The sequence below is a fragment of the Labeo rohita genome, chromosome 6 (genome assembly GCF_022985175.1).
Source record: "Labeo rohita strain BAU-BD-2019 chromosome 6, IGBB_LRoh.1.0, whole genome shotgun sequence".
NCBI lineage: Eukaryota > Metazoa > Chordata > Actinopteri > Cypriniformes > Cyprinidae > Labeo > Labeo rohita.
Genome location: NC_066874.1, coordinates 9,646,314 through 9,662,706, shown reverse-complemented (window position 1 = coordinate 9,662,706; position 16,393 = coordinate 9,646,314). Strand labels below are relative to the sequence as shown.

General features: G+C 36.3%; 1 protein-coding gene across 1 annotated transcript; it reads left to right on the top strand.

Moving 5' to 3' along the window:
• Positions 1–328: 328 nt before the first annotated feature.
• chpfb (chondroitin polymerizing factor b) lies at positions 329–16,037 on the top strand. Its single transcript, XM_051112998.1, has 4 exons — positions 329–1,141; positions 3,820–4,387; positions 8,439–8,621; positions 12,728–16,037. The coding sequence occupies exons 1-4, from the start codon at positions 840–842 to the stop codon at positions 13,988–13,990; spliced, it is 2,316 nt and encodes a 771-aa protein (XP_050968955.1). The 5' UTR covers positions 329–839; the 3' UTR covers positions 13,991–16,037.
• Positions 16,038–16,393: the final 356 nt, after the last annotated feature.

Genomic DNA, 16,393 nt, shown 5'->3' with positions numbered 1-16,393 from the left:
ATATGCTGGTAGGTATGTTTTGATGCTGGTTTAAGCTGGTCCTTTGCTGGTTTATGCTGGTCCTTGACCAGCAACATGACCAGCATAAACCAGCAAAGGACCAGCATAAACCAGCTAAGGACCAGCTTAAACCAGCATCAAAACATACCTACCAGCATATGCTGTTTTTTTTCACCAGGGTAGATTCATATGTGACAAAATATTGATTACATTGTTGCTGTAAAAATATAGAGTCTGTTAATGTAAGTAATGGGACATGGAACGAATTACATTTGATTAAAAAAAGATTTTATTTACATCGGCCTTTTTACATAACAATAGCCTAATTTTCAAATTTGTTCAGTCATTTTCTCAACTAGTTTTTTGAGTGTTTGTGTGTGTGCCCTTGCTTTAGGCGTCCACATGTAGGATTACATTCGTAGTCTCAAACAGAATGGTCGCCCTCTAGTGAGACAAAGAAAGATCATAAACTTTCCAGGTCAAACGCGGTTTCCTCGCAATATCCTAGGGCGAACGACCAAATTCGCTTTTACCCCTAAATTATAGCTGGAGTTAATGATAGGTTTGTTGCGGTCTCGCAGATGGCGCCTCCTCCATCCATGCCTCCGTCGAATGGCAAGAATCAGCGCTTAGAATTTGCATTGACTGACGTCTGGTTAGTAAAGGGCGGAGTCCGGAGCGATGACACGTCAGAAAGCAACACAGACAGACAGTCACGTCTCTCTTTATAGGTGTAAAGAGAGAGAGCGACGCAATTCCTCAGCCTCGTTCTGCTAAAAGCATCTCCTTATTGTGCTGAGGAGCGGACAGTTTGCTGTTTACTGCCGCCGACTGAAAGCATGAGAATTGCAATGTTAGTGTCTCTCATCAGGCCGACAGGGCCGATTATTGTGGGCATCTCTCTGGGATTCACTCTGAGTCTCCTCAGCGTCACCTGGGTGGATGAGTCCTGCGACTCTGACTGGATGGGAGCCGCCGACGAGATGCTCATAGGGCAGCCTGGGAGCTCGAAAGGGGCCCGTAAACCTAGTTCGATATCTACTGGCACAACTGACAACGGAAATCTCGAAGGGGATTTTGAGCCCAGAATAGTGCCTTACAACAAGCCTGCCCAGGATGGTCCTCCAAAGAAAGTTTTCAGGTAGGTGTAGCATGGAGCTCCACCAGTGATTATATACAGGGCGCGTTATGACTGAAATCTCTTGGGCGTATTTAAAGCATGAAAAGTTGTGATTAGTGTTTTTTAATTAAAAAAAAAAAAAAATAAATAAATAATAATGATTGTTTAATAATAATGATGATAATGATAATAATAAAAACAGCATCTCAGGCAGATCTATTTGTCTGTGGAGGTCTTCTGCTAAACTAAAGTCACCTGGTTTGTCTTTTATGCATGGAAGAGGGAATATTTTAGTAGGACACTTGCTATTTAAAGAGCAAAGGCTCTGATCTTGCCCCTTGGCCTCTTGAAGCTGATGCGGTCTAATGATGTCATCAGGTCACCTAAAGCCTGCTGTCAGTCATGGATCAGCAGTTTAGTAATCTGAACTACAATGAGGGCTTCAGCAAGTCAGGTAATAGTTTAAATCAGTGGTTCTCAATCCTGGTCCTGGGGGCCCCCTGCTCTGCACATTTTGCATGTCTCCCTTATTTCACACACCTGATTGAGATCATCAACTCATTAGGAGAGAGATCCATGAACTGAACTAATGAGCTGATGATCTCAATCAGGTGTGTTAAATAAGGGAGACATGCAAAATGTGCAGAGCAGGGGGCCCCCAGGACCAGGATTGAGAACCACTGGTTTAAATAGTGTAAGCATCTAATAATGATAAGTAAAACTATTGATTGATTGATTGTATTTGAAGTGGTGGCTAATAAAGTTACCAGAGTCGTATTTGAGTTACTAAACAGTGACATTTTGTTTAATGGATTTTCCAGCCAATATTAAGCGTTATGCTTAATTTGAGCATGTAGTTTAAAAGAAAATGTCAGACACTAATAGATGTACACTGCTGTTCAAACGTTTGGGATCTGTAAGATATTTAGTGTCTTTTAAAGCAATCTCTTCAAGGTTTCATTTATTTGATCAAAAATACAGAAAAAGTGGTAATATTATAAAATATCATTACAATAAAAAAAAAAACAGTTTTATATTTTAATATACTTTAAATATATTTTATTTCTGTGATGCAAAGCTGATTTTTTCTGCATCATTACTTCAGTCTTCAGTGTCACATGATCCTTCAGAAATCATTCTAATGTGCTGATTTATTATCAATGTTGGAAACAGTTGTGCTACTTAATACTTTTTCAGAACCTGTGATACTTTTTTTTAGGATTCTTTAATAAATAAAAAGTTTAAAAAGTATAGCATTTATTATAAATAGATACCTTTTCTAACAATACAAGTCTTTACTATTACATTTTGTCAATTTAACACATCCTTGCTGAATAAAAGTATTAATTTCTATCATAAAAAGAAAGAAAAAATTACTGACCCCAAACTTTTGAATAGTAGTGTATATAAGTGGTGTTTTATTCATAAAAGAATCTTGAAAAAAGTTTTCAAAAAAATATTAAGCAGCACAGCTGTTTCCAACATTGATAATAAATCAGCATATTAGAATGATTTCTGAAGGATCATGTGACACTGAAGACTGGAGTAATGACTGAAGAAAATTCAGCTTTGCAACACAGAAATAAATTATATTTTATAGTATATTAAAATAGAAAAACATTATTTTAAATTACAATAATAGTTCAGAATATTATTAAGATATTACATTAAATATCTTATTGATCCCAAACTTTGGAACAGCAGTGTACAAATGAGAGCAAATATATCAAATGAAGGTCTATCCTCTATCCTAGCATCTTAGATCATATGCAGGAGAAAACCATGGAAGAATGGCTATTCATCACAAGAACATGGCATCTACAGTTTGGATGATTAAAACAGAATAACGTCTACTGTTTTAATACAGAAAAAACCTTACTGGAATAAACTACCTGTCAATTTTTGGCAATTTGTCAAAGAATTATTCTAAGAGAATGAGGGAAAAAAATGTTAAGTATAAAATACACATTATTTAGTGTGTAATACATAATCTAAGCACGTTTTTAAACGTAATATTTCAACATCGTCCCAGTTCTTGCTGCTTTTGTGAAAAAAAAAAAAAGAAAGAATCTTTATGCAGTACTTTTTTAAAAGTGGTGCATAGTGAGTAAATATGTTCAAGCTTGGTTTTCAAGCTTACACTGAAGTCGCAAAATAGCTTTATGTAGAAATAGATATTATATATAACGTGAAATATTTAACTAATAATCTTCCCCCCCCATCAAAGTCCTGTAATCTCTTTCGCATTCATTTTGAGGTTCATGAAAGCCAAAACATCATTTTCTCATGTGTGTCAAAACTGAACATAAAATGCCAAATCAAAAGTTTCGAGAGTGGAAGATTATTTTCATTGAAAAACTTAGGCCTAAACTTTGGCCAAACTTTTTTTTGTTCACACAAAGCTACTATATCATATGGTTTCAGATTTTGGTTTGTCCTGTCATATGGAAAGAGTTGCATAAAAATGTGTCTGTGATTCATGGGAAAAAATGACAGTTTTAAATGACATGGGTAAATAATGATAACTGCTGCCTATTTTGGACTTCTGTGTGTGGTATGTTATAAATGGTTGGGTTGGTTTATTTGACCAACTGACACATCAAACGCAACTGTGCTTGTGACTTCCTAATGTAAGTGCTGTGTTTTATAATTCTTTACTCATCATATTATTATTTTATCTTCAATCCTTCTCTCTTTAGAGCCAAGTATGCCAGCACGGAGCTTGGAATTCGTGAACGTCTCTTCGTCTCAGTATTTACCTCCAAAACCACCATGAACACTTTAGCTGTGGCCATCAACCGGACCCTCAACCACCACCTGGATGGCCGGCTCATCTTCTTTACAGGCACTCGTAATCGTAAACTCCCTAATGGAATGTTTGTGGTGGCCCATGGTGACGAGCGTCCAGTTCCAAACATGTTCCAGTCTGTTCGATATCTTCTAGAACATCACATTGCTGATTACGATTGGTTCTACTTCGTCCAGGATGATACCTACACCCAGCCTGAAAGGCTGAAGACCTTAGTAAGCCACCTGAGCATGGACCTTCAGCTTTACATGGGCCAGCCTGGAGAGTTCATTGGAGGTGAAACCCAGAGGAGGTATTGTCACAGTGGACCAGGATTTCTACTATCCCGTGCAGTACTTCTGAAGCTACAGCCATTCTTGGAGCATTGCAGGACTGACATTGTAAGCATCAGACCTGACGAGTGGCTTGGTCGCTGTATCATTGATTATGCTGGCATGAGCTGTGTGGAGGAATATGAGGTAAGAGGTAATGATTGACTGGGAAATTTGGTTTATGACATCTATGCAATATTTTTAGTGAAAAATTCTGTCTTCGTTTGTACACCTTCATGCTTCAGCTGTCTTTCTCCATGTTATGGGTCCAGAAGTTTAATTCCACAGAAGAAAGAAGGCCAAACAAGTTCATAACAACACAAGGGGGAGTAAATGATGACAGAATTTTCATTTTTGGTTGAACTTTCCCTTTAAATCCAGTCCTAAAAACAAAAATGGTATCCAGAGCAAAACAATCAAAATTACATTCTGTTTTCACGATATATTTTTTAATCATCTTATAATTTTATTAAAATGATAGTTCACCCAAAAATGAAAATTTGCTGAAAAATGACTCACCCCTGAGGCCATCCAAGATGTAGATGAATTTGTTTCTTCATTGCAACAGATTTGGTGAAACTTACAGTAGTATTACATCACAGTAATGGATCCTGTACAGCGAATGGGTGCCGTCAGAATGAAAGATAGTTATAGCTGATAAAAACAGACTTGTTTTAACTTGCAAACAGTGCTTGATCTGTGCATATTTCTCTCCAAATTCAGACTTTTTCACTGGAGGAACCTGTATTATGGATAGAGGACTCATATTTTACCCAGAAGCAACAGTTTAAAAGTTTTAAAACATCTTAATTATACATTTATTTATTACAAACACACAGATTTTCACTTCACAAGATGTTAATTGATGAACTGGGACCAGTTCAAAAGTAATCTGATTGGATTCTGGCCATCGGATTGGATCCAATCTTGAAAATAGGTTGTTCAAAAGAAAAATGGATCCTGAATTTAGCTTAGATCATAAAATCCAATCTTGGTTTTGATCTGGATTAAATCTTCAGTTTATGTTGTTCAAAATGTTTTAAAAAGATTGGGATACTTTTGATCCACTGGATTATTCTGATCCAAGCAGAAGGGTGGATTTGAGAAACAAAAATGAAATTAAATAAATAAATAAATAAATAAAAAACTTGAAATATATACAACTTTAAAACTGGTCCAAAAAATACAACATTTTAACATGTAATATATCATCAAATCCCCAACAGTTGTCAGTATCAAACAAAAATACTGTATTTAAATTAAAGTTTTTTTTTTTTTTTTTATTCTTATTATTATAAACTACATTTCCACAATCAGGGCTAATGGACCAGTCAAAAGTAGTTATTTGTGTGAATGCAATGCAAAACATTGTCATTTTTCCCCCATCACCATGCCCCTTTAGGTGCTTCGTAGAGCACTAATAATCCAGATTTGGAAATTTGAAAAATCTTGCTTTAAAAAACCAATACAAAACAATATGGGTTACCTGATCCTGGATAGCAAAACATGGGATTTACAAATCCAGATCATTCTGGAACAACTGGCCCCTGGAGTCATGTGGATTACTCATGTCTTATTGTGATGTTTTGATCAGATGTTTGCAATCTTATTCTGACGGCCCCCATTCACTGCAGAGGATTTATTGTTGAGCACATAATGTAATGCTAAATTTCTGTAAATCTGTTCTAACTCATCTACCTTCTGAATGGCCTAAGGGTGAGTGAGTTCTCAGTAAATTGCTTTTTTTGGGGGGGGGAGGTGAACTATTCCTTCAACTATATTGAAATTAAATTAAATGTAACTTTGTTTCTGTTTTGTTCATTTTTGTTGGTCAGTCATAATGAAATGCACTAAATCTCATTCCAGATTTTCGAGACGATCAGTTCTGGATCTGATTTTTCCCTGCAATCACAAAGGCAGTTACATTTCTCATATCATGAGATTCCAATTAGGCACAGGCTAAAATAGTATCTATCCCAGAGCAAATGTAGCTGAGAGAGCTGTGTACTGAAATAAGCTGAAGGAAGGGAGGAGGGGGTATTGGGGGCACTCAGAGCCTGAACTATGTACAGATCATCCTGGCAAACTCTAAAAACAGGCCTGTGTTGATAAAGTGGACTTTTCATGTAGCTGGATTCCCTTAGTTGGCAATGTTTATGCTGGTCACAAATGACTACATTTTTCACCTAGGGTCTCCAGTTTCGACAGGAAACCACATTACCCAAGGGATGGACCTTTATTGAGAGGGTGTGCTGTTATATATTGAGGCTCTTGATGCAACAGGGAGGCCAAATAATCAATAGTTCACAGTATTTTTCAAATTCTGAGGCAGGTACATTGAAATGCTCAAACAAGCCTACAGTCATGTGAAAATGTTCTGCGTATGTTCAAAACATGCATTGCACGTAATCCGCACCAGAGACAGTATAGAACTGCATATGTGCTTGGTAAAACAGTGTAAGTGCAAAAAGTTTGTGAGTTGATGTGTTAAATGGGATTGGACTTGGTAATGGCTGCTGGCTTATTTAAGTGCTTTGGCATAGAGATGAAGGAACACCTTTGCACTCTTAATAGTCTGATCTGATTGGATTCAGGTTTTCTGCATGACTTACACTGCAGATCTGTAGTATTAAAATAATAAGTTTTTTTTAATGCATTTTTTCAGCAAGGATGTGTTACATTGATAAAAAGTGACTGATAATGTCAGAAATAACTATATTTGTAAATAAGTGCTTAAAAAATCCCAAATAAATGTATCATATTTGCAGCACAGCAGTTTTCAGTATTGATAATAATAAGAAGAAATGTGTTAAATCAGCATAAATCAGCACTAAATCTGAAGGATCATGTGACACTGAAAATTGGCTGCTGAAAATTTAGCTTTCCTGTCACATTATTACAGATACGTGTTTGAAGTAATATTGGAATAATATTTAACAATATTACTGTTTTATTGTATTTTGATTAAATTAAAGCAGACTTGGTGAGCATAAAAGAATAAGAATAGCATAAAAATTATTTCAAAAACACAAAAAAAATCTTTCCGACCCCAAACTTTTGAACAGTAGCACAGATACTTTGTACCACATGTCTCCTACAAAACACATCTGTAACCCATTGACAGAGGATTCATGTTACAGGGACAAATAATATGGCTGTGCTTTAGTTCTACTGTAAATACAGTCGTGAATGACACAAAGTTGTTTTTTTTTTACTTTTACAAATTTTTGAATAGCTGTTTTTATTTCAAGAAAACCTTTGTAAGCTAAACTGTAAGCTGATGCAAAATCATTGTAGATTCAGACTAATTAAAAAAGTGAAATTACATTAGTGGTTTTGAGTTTTTGGAAGAAAACACAAACCCCAACCCACAGTAGCTTTCAGTGGTCAACTCAATTACACAGTCACCTGTCAAGAAAAGTTCAGACTTAAGTTCAGAGCTCAGAAAAAAATCCTTCATGGATCTAATCATGACTAACAGTAATGGTATCTATCTTGGATGTGCTGCCAAGGTTAGGGGTTAGTATTTGTTTTAGTGTTATGTGGGTAATCAGCACAGCATGCACAGCATGAAGCTAAATGGTTATCATTGTAAAACAATGTATGATCATTACTGCTGCAAGTAGAAATAATATCCAAAATAATGATTTTTTCTGCGATCCACAGACAAACCAAAATCACTGGCTTTCATTACGTGAGCTATCAATCTCATGTAGAGGCAACATATCATTAGACTGTGTTTAGGACAGTCTAGTTGTTCAAATTTGGACTTTTTGGACACTGACCTAAAATCAGCGGCGTGAATATAAAGCATCAGTAATTCACACAGACCTGAAAGTGCTTTTTGGATCCAGCATAAAACAAGTGAGCGTCCAGAAACCAGGATTACTTTAATGGAATGATGTACTACTTCTGCTGCTGAGCCACAAAGTAAATGACTTCCTGTTCTCGGCAGGCCAGCTGCAGACCTGCTGCGATTTGTGCAGTTAATTAGCATGGTTACAACAAGACATTAAACAGCATTAAGGGTCTGCTGACTAAAGCTGACCAGAAGTAACCTAGAGGTGCTGTCTATGAAACCGTGACCACATTCTTGTTACAGTGCCAGATGTCGAGACATATTAGAAACACAATACGTATAAATATATTCATGTAAAACAATATGTTCTGATCTAATTTCAATCTTGCTTTATCTCAGGGCCTGAATTATAATTATTTTGCCATGGAAAACGACATGGACCTTTCCAGAATGGAGAATGAAGGATTCCAAAATGCTCTCACTGTTCATCCTGTTGCCAGTGCAGAACTTATGTATCGTCTGCACAAACATTTCACAGAAATAGAACTGCAGAAGACCTATGAAGAGATTGAAAAACTACAGGTTAGATTTACAACTTCTTAATATATATATACACTGACCAAAATTATAAATGCAACACTTTTGTTTTTGCCCCCATTTTTCATGAGCTGAGAGACTTTTTCTATGTACACAAAAGGCCTATTTCTCTCAAATATTGTTCACAAATCTGTCTAAATCTGTGTTAGTGAGCACTTCTCCTCATAATCCATCCACCTCACAGGTGTGGCATATCAAGATGCTGATTAGACAGCATGATTATTGCACAGGTGTGCCTTAGGCTGGCCGCAATAAAAGGCCACTCTAAAATGTGCAGTTTTACTGTATTGGCGGGGTCCAAAAACCAGTCAGTACCTGGTGTGACCACAATTTGCCTCATGCAGTGCAACACATCTCTTTCGCATAGAGTTGATCAGACCAAAAGTCTTAGATCTTTGAGTTCAGCTCATGAAAAATGGGGGCAAAAACAAAAGTGTTCCATTTATAATTTTGGTCAGTGTATATTACTTTGCCATTGCTTTATTTAGTTCTTTATTCTGTATACTTTCTGCATGCATGACATTTAATATTGCTTACAAAGGCCATCAAAACCAGCATCTGTACTTCTAAATTCATACTTTTTGAATGCATTCTACATTACCTTAACAGCTACATTAACTTGTCACTGGGCCAGTACCCTCAAATGTACAACTTTCTACCTTATAAATTGGTGGTTTTAATCTTTTTTTGACTCAAATGCCCCATATTTTCCACAAAACTATTCAGTTTAAGGTATGGAGTTACTTTTGTGTCTTTTTAATTTAGTCGAACATACTGAGCAAAACGAATTATACTGTAATTAAAAATAAAAGATTGTAAATACTGTATAAATTTTTTCTAAGAATTTATTTATGTCTTGCAAAGAAATTCTCTCTTTTCTTTATGCAGTTCCCACACTTTTTATTATGGACTCACATATTTTGCTCTCTATTCTGCTGTCATTTTTTGCGGGTCTAAAATCGTAGCTTGCTAGCTGAAAAGTTTTGAAACTGGTTTGTCTGCATGCAATTAAGAGTGTTCTAAAGAAATTCATGATCATGACATTACACAACGACGTGCTGATCTTCACACCACAAACTCACTCTCTGTCTGGGACTGTGCAGTGGGTGTAGCCAAATTATGGTACAAAGCGAGAGTGACCAATAGAAACAGGTCTTTCATTCTGGTGCATAGTTACCGCCCACTGAGGTGCAGCTTTACAGAGATTTTAGATCCACAAAAAATGACCTTTTTTGGCAGAAGAGAGAGCAAAACGTATGGGTGCATAATGAAAAATGTGGAAACTTATGGAAGCCTGTTTCTGCACTGAATGAAAATTTAAAAAAAAATTTCGGTAACACTTCACAATAACGTTCAATAGTTAACATTAGTTAACTACATTAGTTAACATGAACTAAGAATGAACAATATTTCTGTATTTCTGACAATATTAATGTTAGTTAATGTTAATTTTAGCATTTACTAATGCATTATCAGAATCGCAAGTTGTGTTGGTTATCATTAGTTAATGCACTGTGAACTCACATGATTAAAAATAAACGACTATTTTTATTAACTAACATTAACAAAGGTTAATAAATAGTGTTATTAACGTATTGTTCATTGTTCGTTAGTTAAAACAAATGACACCTTATTGTAAAGTGTTATTGTTATTGTAAAGTATTGTGACTTTTTTTTTTGCAATTCTGACTTTTTTTTCAGAATTGTGAAATATAAACTCCAAATTGTGAGTTGTAAAGTCCAATTTTGTGACTGGTGTTCTCGGAATTGTGAGTTTATATTGCACAGTTCTGGCCTAATAACTCGCAGTTGTGTGTAATAAAGTCACAAGAAAAAGTAGAAAAAGTTACAATTGCAAAAAAAAACCTTGCAGTTCTTAGAGCAAAGTCACAATTGTGAGTTTATATCTCACAATTCTGACTTTATTTCTCAGATTAGCAACTTTATATCATGCAATTCTAAGAAAAAAGTCAGAATTGCGAGTTTTTATCATGCAGTTCTGACTTAATTTCTCAGAATTGTGAATTTATATCTCACAATTCAACAAAAAAAAGACAAAATTGAATTGTGAGACAAAAAGTCGCAATTGCCTTTACCTTTATTTTTTATTCAGTGGTGCAAATGGGCTTCCATAGGAACTGCATAAACGAAAAAAAATATTTGTTTGCAATGCAAAGAGTTTTGTTATCAGTTACTTTAGTCTTAACAAAACTTTTTATTTGTAATCGTTTATTTTTTAATTATAATATAATTACTCTCAAACACAGTATGTTCGATTGAATAAAAAAGCACAAAAGTAACTCCATACAAAGACCCCAAGACTTTTTTTATTTGTTTGTAATTTACTGAATAAGGATAAAAGGGATATTTTACCCTTACGCCATTCTAGGTGTATATGTCATTTTTCTTTCAGACATAATTAATTATATTAATAAATGTCCTGGCTCTTCTAAGCTTTATAATGGCAGTGAATGCGGTTTAAGATTTTGAAGTCCAATAAAAGTGCATCCATTCATCTATCATAAGTACTCCACATGCCCCCGAAGGGTTAATAAAGACCTTCTGAAGCAAATTGATGTAAAATATCTATGTTTAAAACTTTATACACCAAATCTCTAGCGTCCAGTAACTGAATTAATGAAAAAGTGGTGTTCCAGCGGATGACGCAGAACGTAGGCATAGCATAAGATCCAGTGAGAATATGCTAATCTCACAAGAACCTTGTATTGTATTGAATCACATATATTGAAATTTTCCAACATTTAATTTACAAATCCTTATTTTGTACTTATTCGTGACCAGTGTTTGTTTTGCTCTCTACTCTGTGCTTCCACATTCATCACTTTTCACCAGAGCTTACACTATGCCTACGTCCTATATCATCTGCTGGAACACCACGCTCTCATGAACGCACATACGACAGTTAGCGGGAGCTACAGATTACAGTTTCTAAAGTTTTAATTATGGATATTTTTTTTTACACCAACACATTGATCTGCTTCAGAAGCCCTTTATTAACCTTTCGGGCCAAATGGATCACTTTTTTGATGGATGGATGCACTTTATTGGACTTCAAAATTTTAAACCCTATTCACTGCCATTTATAAAGCTGGACATTTTTTAATGAAACTCAGATTTGTCTGAAAGAAGAAAGTGATATATACCTATGATAGCTTGAGGGTGAGTAAATCATGGGGCAATTTTCATTTTTGGGTAAACTATTCCTTTAAGGGTCAGTTGAATTTTTAACAATTTTCATTTACATGACTTTTTGAGGTCTAGAGATCACACTTTTAAAATTAGCCCTCAATATATCCAGGTTCTTTGAAGAAAATAAAATAAAAAGAAGAAGAATAAGAAGAAATATCCACAGTTTTAGTTGTTTTGTTTTTTTTGTGATCCTGAATGCCCCTTTAAGTCATCTTGAATCTCCCAGCCCCCTGGCTGAAAAACACTGATCTAAAGGTGCTACTATACTACACTTTAATATACTGATTTGTACTCTTAAGGAACTAATATGCACCTTATAAGGTTATTTTACCTTTTAACTGTCAACATCCCCTCAGTGGGACGCCTAAGTTTACTTCGCTATATTACAACTAAATCCTAATCTAATCATGACAAACTATATATCGTTGGAAAGGTCTAAGATTCCTAAATAGATATTTTACCACTGTTGTTCGCTACAGATTATGCAGGAACAGTAATAGATTAATATATGACAAGAGTACATCTCAAAACTCTATATCATAACAGCAGTTCTGACCTTTGTCACAAACATCACATTTTAGAGATCATAATATCAAATGAAAGCTTAAAACCTCAAAATTCATCTTCTGAAAGCCATTTTAAAATAGGACATTGCATTACCATGGAAATGGTACTTTAAAATCATATTACAAAATGTATGTGTTCATGGATTTTAATTTAAGTTGGTATAGTGCACTTTCACATCTATGTTCAAAACTGGGAGTGACAGTTAAAGGGTTAAAGCTATGAAGGTGACAGTCTTCTTCTCCTAAAGATAAAGTGTATGTGTTTGTTTTTATAGCTTTTGTCAGCTTTTCATGAATCTTATTTTTCACCTTTAGTCTGAGATAAAGAATGTGAGTGAATTAGCAGTGGATGGAAACAAGAGTGCTCTGTGGCCCATCGGCATCACACCTCCCTTTGAACCCAAGAACCGCTTTGAGGTACTGCGCTGGGACTACTTCACCGAAGACAACCTTTTCTCCTGCGTTGACGGTGACCCAAAATGCCAGCTTAATGGTGTGGATCGTGAGGACGTGACTGATGTCATCAGGGTCGCTCTTGAAGAGCTCAACAAAAAATACAACCCTTTTGTACAGCTAAGCACTCCACAGCTGGTGAACGGTTACAGGCGCTTGGACCATACACGAGGGATGGAGTACACCCTGGACCTGCAGTTCCAGGCCACTACTGAGTCTGGTCACCAGAAATCGATCACACGCCGTGTGCACCTTGTGCGACCCCTCAGCCAAGTGGAGATTATCCCCATGCCCTATGTCACAGAGGCTACACGAGTCCACGTCCTCCTGCCCCTCACCAGTTACGACTCCCATGCAGCACTACGTTTCTTAGATCACTGTTCCTCCAACTTGTTTGAGACTGGCGAAAATGCAGTTCTTAACTTCCTCTTCACCTATGAACCCACGGAGGCCCAAAAAGTGAGTACAAATGATGTCTTTGCAGAGGTCAAGGCTAAGATCACTTCCGTCGAGCACACATATCCCAACGTGAAGGTGTCTTGGATCAGCATAAAGACAGAAAGCCCAGGTGTCCTGCGGATCCTGGATATCGTATCTAGGAAGCACCCGGTGGAAACACTCTTCCTCCTGGTCACTGCTGACACTGTACTCAACTCAGAGTTTTTGAATCGCTGTCGTATGAATGCCATCAGCGGCTGGCAGGCTTTCTTTCCCATTCATTTCCAAGAATTTGACCCCAGTGTGGCTTACCCAGACCAGGTTCCTCCTGCAACACCAGACCTGGTCAGGGAAGCGGGTCACTTTGACCGATACACCTTTGAGGAGGCGTGTTTCTACAACTCTGACTACATGTCCTCGCGCACACGGATGTCAGGTGATTTGCAGGAGAACGAGGAGCTGCTGGAGAACCTGGATCTTTATGACATGTTTGTGCAGTATTCAGGACTGCACGTGTTCCGTGCCGTCGAGCCTGCCTTGCGCCAGGTGTACCGCAACCGGACCTGCGATCCTCGGCTAAGTGAGGACGTGTTCCACCGCTGTCTCCAAAGCACTCTGGAGAGCCAGGGGTCACGTTCCCAGCTCGCCATGCTAATATTTGAACAAGAGCCAGGCAACAGCACCTGAGGAGCTTCCAAAGAAGCAACAGTGGGGATAACTGTAGACTGGCTAAACGCTAGCAATCCATTTTAACATCGGTCAACCAGTTCTCTAGTTAAAGCTGATGGATTATCTTACTGAAACCAAAGAGAAATGTTCTGAAAGGAACATTCAGAGACAATTAACAAGAAATGTCTAGAGACATCTTTTCCGTGAGCACTTGACTCACAACTGTTAATGCACTACAAAAAAAATCTCTGAGTAATTTTAGAATTTTGTATTGCGGCACGTTTCTTCTTGTTGCCTCGATGGGATGAATTACTTTTGATGATTCCCCATTTCTAAATGTGATTTTACCTTACAGACTGGTGGAGTTAAGCCCGAAGTATACTTCAGTTTTGACAGATGCTAGCACATGAAGTATACTTCATTTGATAGCATGCGCAAACGCAGCCACTTGTCACATGCACACTAGAAAGTTTTACCTTTGACCAGTGTCTGTGCTAATTCTCCCCTGAAATTATGACAGATAAAAAATGTCTTTGTACTTGCTTCAGCTAGAGTTGCAGGTATCTCTTAACCTCCTCACACAAGTGCTCATCAACAAGGGCATCTACTGTTGTTGCCTTCTCTAGTGGTTTGATGTTGTTGTTGTTCTGTCACCTCTTTTTTCTGACTGTGAAACAAATGGCCGGGGCCAGTGTTGCCACCTTGTGGACAAACTAATTTGTGCAAAAAAATTTCAAGGTGTACAGAGTTAAGTGGTTAGAAATATCTGTCAGCTTACATACAGTATGCACATACTAATAGAGTATTGGTTTAACTTTGTTTTCTCCATGGGGAATGAATCCATGAATTTTTCAACTTTTAAATATTTAAAAACATCTGTTTCAATTTTAACTTATTTTTAAAATAATCATGTTTAACAGAGGTATTTGTGGTGAAAAACTTTTACCAATGACAATTAGAGAATCTGACGTAACTGAGTTGGTCTCTCTATGTTCCCATAATACTTAAATATTTCTGTATATATGCATATTTGACAATAAACTTAAAATATATTATTTCTATTGAATTAAACAACTTCTCATGAATATTATATTTTTAATTAATGTCATTCGTAATGCTTTGTAGAACTGTAGTTCATTTCCTCACTAAAGCTGTTATATACAGTTGAGGTCAAAAGTTTACATACACCTTGCAGAATCTGCCAAATGCTAATTATTTTACCAAAATAAGAGGGATCATACAAAATGCATGTTATTTTTTATTTAGTACTGACCTGAATAAGATATTTCTTATAAAAGACGTTTACATATAGGCCGATTCTCAAACGGAAGATTTGTAGGCTCCATACGTCATAAAAAAGATCTTATGTTATAATATTAACAGTTATAAATTTGTAAACAGGAAATAAATCAGGGTTGATGACGTATGCAGCCTGCAAATGCGACCTCTGGAGGATGCAGCCTTACGTTTGAGAAACGGCCATAGTCCACAAGAGAAAATAATAGCTGAATTTATTAAAATGACCCTGTTCAAAAGTTTGCATACACTTAATTTTTAAAGGAGAAGTCCACTTCCAGAACAAAAATTTACAAATAATGTTTGAAGCCGCATTTAAACTGCATTTTGGAAGTTCAAAATCTGGGCACCATATCAGTCAATTATATGGACAAAAATCCTGAAACGTTTCCCTCAAAAAACAATTTCTTTTTTGATAGTTGTTCATGTGTCCCTTATTTGTTCTAAACAGTTAAACTGCTTGCTGTTCTTCAGAAATATCCTTCAGGTCCCACAAATTCTTTGGTTTTTCAGCATTTTTGTGTATTTGAACCCTTTCCAGCAATAACTGTATGATTTTGCGATCCATCTTTACACACTGAGGACAACTGAGGGACTCATAAGCAACTATTACAGAAGGATCAAACGTTCACTGATGCTCCAGAGGGAAAAACTACGCATTGAAAAGATGGATCTCTTAAACCATTATTTCCTCTTGTGGACTATATGTAAATGTCTTTTATGTGAAATATCTTATTCAGGTCAGTACTAAATAAAAAAATAACATGCATTTTGTATGATCTCTTTTATTTAGTTAAAATAATTAACATTTGGCAGATTCTGCAAGGTGTATGTAAACTTTCAACCTCAACTGTATGTGTTGTACCTTTTGTATAATTTTCAAATACTTTTTGCTTCAAATGAAAGTTCGTAATGTTGTGATTCACCTTAATGGGTTGGTTTGGTTCATGAGTTATAGTGTTTTACCGAAAACATTTTTAGAATCCATATGGGAAAATTTTATCGAAAAAATACTTCCAGAACTGATGGCGCTGAAGAAGTAGGTAGACACCAATGCATTCTATGATGAAATTTATGTCACATACACTGTACATATAGCATGTTTTTCCCCTAAACCAGTACAGC